At 32.3% G+C, this 7,786-nt stretch overlaps 1 protein-coding gene across 1 annotated transcript; it reads right to left on the reverse strand.

The window, feature by feature from the left end:
• Positions 1 to 232: 232 nt before the first annotated feature.
• LOC125072001 (pupal cuticle protein-like) lies at positions 233 to 5,625 on the reverse strand. The gene is made up of 2 exons (XM_047682463.1): positions 5,481 to 5,625; positions 233 to 1,129 (listed from the first exon to the last, which is right to left on the reverse strand). Exons 1-2 carry the CDS (start codon positions 5,490 to 5,492, stop codon positions 347 to 349), a joined length of 795 nt encoding a protein of 264 aa, XP_047538419.1. The 5' UTR covers positions 5,493 to 5,625; the 3' UTR covers positions 233 to 346.
• Between the last annotated feature and the right edge of the window lie 2,161 nt (positions 5,626 to 7,786).

Raw genomic sequence — 7,786 nt, forward strand, 5'->3', positions numbered from 1 at the left:
AAAATGGTGAATTTAAACGTATAAGGGTGATTTCAGTTAAGTAAGACAAGGTTTTTTTTAATAAATCATTTTTTTATTTTTGTTTATTATATTTCGTTTATGCATACATATAATTATTTATTATGTACAAAATGTTCGTATAATAGAAATTTCTTAGGAGAAGTAACAAAAGCTACAGGAAGGAATAGTCTGACGCACTAGCACTTGAAAATATTACTAAACGAAGAGGAGATCGAAGGAGAAAGAGGAACTAAAAGTGTCTCTAGGATGTCACTTACTCGCATTCTCTGAGAGCGTGACACCCCAGAGAAGTTTAGTTACCCGGAAAGAATAGAAGGGAAACGAATCACCAGTGCTGCTGGGGGTGAGCGGGAGCAGCGTGGGCAACTTGTGAGTGGGCCGCTAAGTGAGCAGCGCGCGCAGCAGCAACCTCAGGGGTCTCAAGGATACCAGCGCCGTTTTGGGCAAGTCTGATTTGAGCGGGAGGTCCCTGCCAGGAAGGAGAACCGTTCCACTTGTTTTGAGCGGGGGCGTTCCATTGGTTTTGAGCGGGAGCGTTCCACTGGTTGTGAGCGGGGGCGTTCCACTGTCCGTTGTTGTTGGGTGCGCTATTGGCGGCAGAGAGAGCGGCAAGGTGGGCGGCACGGGCCTGTGCTACTTCAGGGGTCTCAGCGACGGGTGCTGGGGCGTGTCCGGCAGCGTTCCATGCGGGAGCAGCGGGGGCAGCGTTCCATTGACCGGAGTTGTCGTTCCATTGACCAGAGTTGTCGTTCCACTGGTGAGCGTCATTGTTCCATTGGCCAGAGTTGTCGTTCCATTGACCAGAGTTGTCGTTCCATTGTCCGGAGTTATCGTTCCACTGTTGAGCTTGAGCACCGTTCCATTTTTGTTCACCACCCTGCCAGTACTGTTCGTTGTTCCAGCGGGGATCGTATGAGCCATCATCTTGAGGGTTGGGGTTGTTTTGGGCGGCTTTTTGAAGGGCGGCGTAGTGGGCTGACCGAGCTTGAGCAACTTCGGGTGTGTCTAAGATGTTGCGGCCATCTTGAGACAGCGCAATGTTGGCTGGAGGACCGGTCCATCCAGAAGCATGGGCTCCGCACGCCAGCGCCAAGCAAGCTACAACGATCTGTAAAGGAAATATGACTTAAAAAACCAAAATTTTTATTTTTATCTTTGTGCTGGTATAAAACTTTTCATCGATTATTTTCATATAAGATGTTTCTTTATGAGTACCGAATGGTACATTAACATTAAGATCATGACATTAAAATTAACTTTACAAAAAAAACGCCGATAAAAAGACCTCGAATTATGCACTTATTATATAAATTTAGGTCCAAAAATGTCTTGTAAATTGTAATTTTATCTTTCGAATTACATATTATGAACTGGTATATTATTTGACTGCTAATGTATTATTATCGTAATAAGCATAAATGTAAACATCGGTAGATATCAAAGCTAATGTTTAAATTTAAATAAATTATTAAACACAATATTTCTTATTATTTAAATATTGTTTTACTATTTCAACAAAAAAAACTTATTATATATAATTTAATTTTTTTATAAAATATTACTTTTATAAAAAAATTAAATTTGTTTATAAAAGTAATCTATACATAATTGTTGTTTAAGGGTGTAATAAGTCAAGAAATATGTTTGTCTATGTCTTATTTCGAATTTCAAATCAATCATTGTTAAAATAAAATCAGCCGATAAGTAATATTTATAAAAAAGGTTGTAATTTTTTAAATAGATAGTTACTAATGGAGAACCCTGAAACCTGCATGCCGGCGATTCAGGTGTAAAAAGGTTTATTAACGGCACATTTCTTACATTTCACAATGATCATAAACTAATTGAATTAAATCGAACGTTTTAAAAGCTACTAACGATAGTCATACAGCATTACTCAAGTGTTTACTACATGCCGGTATTTCAGAATAGTTTTTTTTTATTGAATAAATAATGAGAGCCCTTGTATTGTGAGAAATAATATCAATGTTAACTAGTGGGCTTGGTAGTATGTAGTGATAGAGACTACGTATTTATTCTACGGCACATTCTAAATAAGGATACGAGAACATTATAGGTATGAGAAACAAAATATATAATTATTGCTTGAAATGCAATAAAATTTACACGCAATTATTCTTAAATTCAACATTATACCAGCTCTAAATGGCTTTATTATAAAGCAATTTAATGTTATTTTATTGGAAATATAAGACAAAATCCACGAGCACAAGCAAGAATTAAATCGATACGATGAATTAAATTAAGTCATATGTATGTATGTAGTCACGCAAAAATATAGCATATGTAGCTAATGATAGCAATAGAAAATAAATATTTATCGTGAAAGCTAATATGGTCGAAAATTTAATAGATTTATTATGGAATTCGTGGCGATCCTATGTTCAGAATCACGTAATGATGTCAGGGCTTGTGGTCATGTCCGATCCGATCACCCAGTTGAGTGAGATAATCAAATGACTAATTTAGACATCACTCACGTCAAATAACTAGAATAATCAAATAATGTTTTGTAATTTCTATTAAAATAATTTAATTACGTAAAGTTTTTCACACGACATAGAACAAAGACGATTTAATAAATACATTTTACAAATGTAAGACAAGCACGCGAAGTTACAAAATTGTTGATAAAATCGCACGTGTTTGCGCTTCGACCTTCTTTTATATCTTATGCATTGTGTGGTGAAATTAATTCATTCACGATGATGAATCGTTACCTAGTTTACGTAAAAAAAAACAGTTAAAATGACTCCTGGAGTACTTGAAAAGTTAATTTATTCCGTTCTGGTCTTGAACAAAAAATATCTCAGTGCGTAAATGATCGCAAGCGCGAAACAAAGCAAAGTCAACGCTTTCGTAGATAATTGACAATAAATAAAAGTAAAGCAGTACTAAGTGAATGGCGTCAAGGTCTGAAGGCTGTCCGAAGGTCACGGAGCAGGAAGCCAGCCTTCCGGACCTGCCCACCGCCACATAGTGACTGGTTTCCCTCGCATATCAATATGACATTTTTTTAATATGTCTTATGACTATGCTATGCGTTTCTAGAACTTTAGGTCGGACTAGCTAAAAAACCTTTTAAAATTTTATATTCGAATGGTTGTTTGAATATCTTAGTTATGAAAATCGTGAAAATACTAAGTACTATATTTAATTTTAAAGTTCAGATACAATTTTTAATAGAGGTGGGCGTTTTATAATTTGATATAATTGGAATATCGATACTGCGAGTTGACGCGTAGGCCTGCCCTTCTAAATTAGCGTGCAATGGAATGCAGACAAAAAGCCAGTGAGCGGCGAGGCGAACGACAATAACAAACAACTTATCCGGTAGTCTCCGGAATATTTTTCCACGGGCCCCGATTCAATAATTCATGATATGAAAATGATAAATTTTCAGTACCTTTAAACCCTTTACGTAAAATTTCTTTACAAATAGAATCACATATCAAAATACAAAGATTTTATAATAAAGTGTTTCAATTGTAGCTTATTAGTTTTATATGTCGATCGTATTGATTAAAATCGTTATCAACACTAGTGAGTATTTGATGCACGATGCGTGAACGTTATGAATAAATTAGACCTCAACCTTATTGCTTCAAGATTAAGATACAGGTGACGTATAGGTAAGATATTGCGGCTCGCAACACTGGTCCATTTGACATTGCATGCTTAAATGGATTATGATCAGACCGAACGAGTTAATTGGTGATAGCTGTAAGCGTTCACCTTACTATATTTGGGCGTTTTACGTAGTAATTGCGATTGCACATTATCATATGATTTTTTATTTTAATTTTGAAAATGCTCTTGAAATCGACGACAATAATAACATAAATGTGATCACTTATCAAAAGGATTATACGAATAATGACAAAAGATTTGTATAGCAGTATATATATTTTATGTACTTTTGTACTTAGTAGTGTTATAATTATGCGTCCAAAGTTATAATTTTAAAAACTATAATATTTCATATGTCATTATGAAAAAACTGTATTGGTGTTTGAGTCGTCCTCTGAATTTCATATAGTGAAAATATGTGAGTTGAGATGGTACCACGAATAATATTATAAAGAGATAATTTAGTTATTACGTCATTAAATAAATAATAAACTTTTTTAAGACTATTAATATTTTTTAAACAAAGAATTCACGCTATGCATTTTCTAAGGATTGCATCAATCGATAACTTTCAATGTCATTGAAACGCGCACGCGGAGGGTGGCGTCGGTTCGCGGGAATATTTGTGCTCTGATTCGCTACGCTTGAAACCTTGTAACAAAAAAAATGTTGCTAACTCTATCAATAGTTGAATGTATATTAAAATTTTACTTATACATTTTTTGGTTAAATTATTCAGTGCTTTTTATTTGCACATATGTGATTGTCAGAATCTAATTTGGTGTGTAACTTTACAATATTTTTTTGACAAACTATTTCCTTTTTAATTAAAGCAAAGAAAAGTACAGGACAGTATTTACTCTAGTCTATAATGTAGATGTGGATTTTTTTTTTAAATAAATTGAAATACATTTACCATAATTTAACTATTAACTAAGCATGAGCGTGCTCTATTCATATGAGGAAACAATTACAAGTGGAGCGCGAACTAAAAAAATATTTCAGTGACAATGACCCGCAATTCGCGTGCTGCGCGGGCGCACGGGCACTCTCGATAACTTTTTAATTTACGACATAGTCGTTACACTAGTTTACACTAGTTATTGTAATATGTCAATTCTAGAGTTCTGGTGTTAAAGGGTATAAATATTATTTAGATTTTATTGTCGATTTTACTTGTTATATTGACCTCCAGTTTCCGGTTTTTTCGTTACAATAGTTTCTCAAGAAAACCATGAGGTATTTATGCAGAAACAAAAGCATGCTCGAAAATATTTTGTACACATTTGTAATCTGTCAAGAGTTATTTCGGAAATTAAATGAATTTGAGACGTTTGAGATATGAGAAACGATTTTTTACCAATAGATAAAGCTATTATAATAAAACGATCGTAAATTATAATTTAATTTACACTGCATAATGTTAACATTTATACCGACGCTGTTAACAGAATATTGCTCGTTGATCGCTTTGAAAGCTTGTGAAAGAAACAGCTTGTTGTACTGCCATATAATTAGGTTATAGACTTGCTCAGGCAGGGTAGAGCCTAGCTATCCCGCAGCTTAGTATTAGGCGAGGCTGCTTAACAAAGTGCAGCGACTGGTTCGATAAGAGATACGGCAATAAATTAAGTCATAACGTTTAAACTACCACCGGCGCGCAGTTAATCATTCGAAATATATCAATATTAGCATAAGTGATGTATACTAGATCATTAGATTGCTATTAATCATTAAAAAATAGTATAATTTTTTTCATAGTAAAATACAGCGTGGAAGAAGAAATTAAAGTAAAAAAGTGTACTTACCATGGATTTCATTTTGAAATAAGAATTAAAGCACAGAAGTGAAAGAAAGAAAGAGTTATATATTATATATTGAGTTTTGTTTTTTAATAGCGCTGCTGAAAGACTAGTGTCTTCCAGGAATCGCTATGTTGAAGTGCAACTTGCGTCTGATTGAAATGAGGGCGGGAGCGTGTTTTTATACTTCGGCGCGTGCGCAGAGGGGGTGGTCGTAGTTCGCGCGTGAAAGTATTGGGACATGCCATTGATAATAGGCGAATATGATAGATACAAATTTCAATGGCAGACTTTTTGGACTTATTACTGCGTGTGGTGTTCAATGTTTTAAATAAACGAGCGCATAATTTTTATGATTTTACATTTGTACAGTGTGATTGTGATTTCAAGTTCTTCTTCATAATTATTATTAATAAAGTGAAAAATAAGATAAAGTAGTAATGTTTTTCTTAAACTCTATCTTATAATAGAAGAAGTAAAATTTTATTAGGTTCTATTTGTTATAATTCACAATATTTGTCGTTCTAGTTTCACTTGTGAAATAAATACAAACCGTGTTATTAACCGAGATATTAAACTTAAGATTCGATTTGATTGTATAATAGTAATATTAATTACATTTTATTGTGCATTTGGATTATTAATAAACCTTTTTAATGCAAGTTCGATTGTCAATTTCTTAATAGATCTAAACGAAATGTGTCTAACTGAGCAGTAATATAAAATACATAGTTTTTTAATTCGTTATAATTTTTATAAGTAAAGGTGATTATTTAAATTATTATAAAGTATTTGAAGAATTAAAAAATAAATACATTTGATAATGTTACAAGCAATTTAAAATTTAATTTATCCTAATTTTTGATGGATTAAGATTCAAATCAATACGACAATTATAAATAGGTTAGAAGTGACTTCCTAGATTTGGTTTCATTCTCACTTATTAAAAAGTGAAGTTCATATTAATAAAATCAATTTAAACATATTATTAATTAATTATTATACATAATACGCTAATTCACGACATTGATCTTAATATTTCATTGCCAGAATACCTTTGCGGTCCTAACGCGGTTAATAGTTACATGTTATTCTAATATATTAATATATTATATATCGAAGTTATTGTGTTTGCATTTATAATAAGTATTCTCAAAGTAAATACTATTATATAATATTTAGTAAAAAAATTATTATTTATCGGGATGTCAACTTATCAATATATTTTTATTTCGAACCAAGATTTATTTTCATAATGTTCAACGTACTTAAGACGTTCTTTAATAATTAAGAATTATAACTTAATTTTAACATAGTATTTGTCTTAGTTAGTTTCCTTATCGTCACGTCAGTACATCTTAATAATTCTTATAACGAAATTGTTAAACGCTTAACATCGCTCGCTACAACATCGTTGAAGTCTTTACTAAGGAAAATATTAAAACATTTAAATCTTTTAGGTCTAAGGGGTAATAAAGAAAAGTCTAGTAGAAGCGAATTATTTTCCTTTAATAAATACGGTTGTGTGTAATGTTTGCGGGTATATTAAGTATTCCTAGATATACAAAGGAAATGTTCAATATATTTGTGTTTTGGTTTATTATAACTTTATATTTTGTTAAAGTTAACTGATAGCTCAAATTGATTAAGTTTACAAAAATCTAAACAAAGTAGTTACTTTCAAACGTTTATTTAAAAAAACACGTTAAAGATGACATAATGTATATACATGCATGTATACGTTATAGGTTCAAGATTTTAATATATGTTATTGGTATCATCTAACTTTTTTAATGTATTTACTTTAGCGAGGCATCGTAAACACATTCGTTAAGATATTATATCCTGTGCTTATTACACATGAAAGCTTCGATCTGAAAACAGCTTTTGTAACATAGGTAGTTAAACATTACTGTATGGTACTTGAATAATAGGTGGTACCCAGATTGGCTTGCATAATACTTTATCACCGATGTGTTTAGAGATTTTTATAAAAAACTATACACCTTTTTTCGTATGACAGACGGAGAGACACGTAAGCCACTTATTTTGAATTCGTTCTTATTATAAGTATTTTGATTTGGTATTTAAAAAAAAAAAAAAGTTTAAAGAATTATGACTACGTTTTATTGAAAGCGACTATTGTAACGAAGGCGAAATGATCTTTGGAAATTGCAACATTGCACTACTTTTAATTGCATTTAAAAAATAGTTTTATTGCTTTTATGACAGAGAATAATATTAACTGGAATTCTTGAGGTTTTGCATAAGTATTTTTAGGAATTCGATACACGATTGCAGAAGTGTCGAAT

Source organism: Vanessa atalanta, chromosome 20, assembly GCF_905147765.1.
Source record: "Vanessa atalanta chromosome 20, ilVanAtal1.2, whole genome shotgun sequence".
NCBI classification, from domain to species: Eukaryota; Metazoa; Arthropoda; class Insecta; order Lepidoptera; family Nymphalidae; genus Vanessa; species Vanessa atalanta.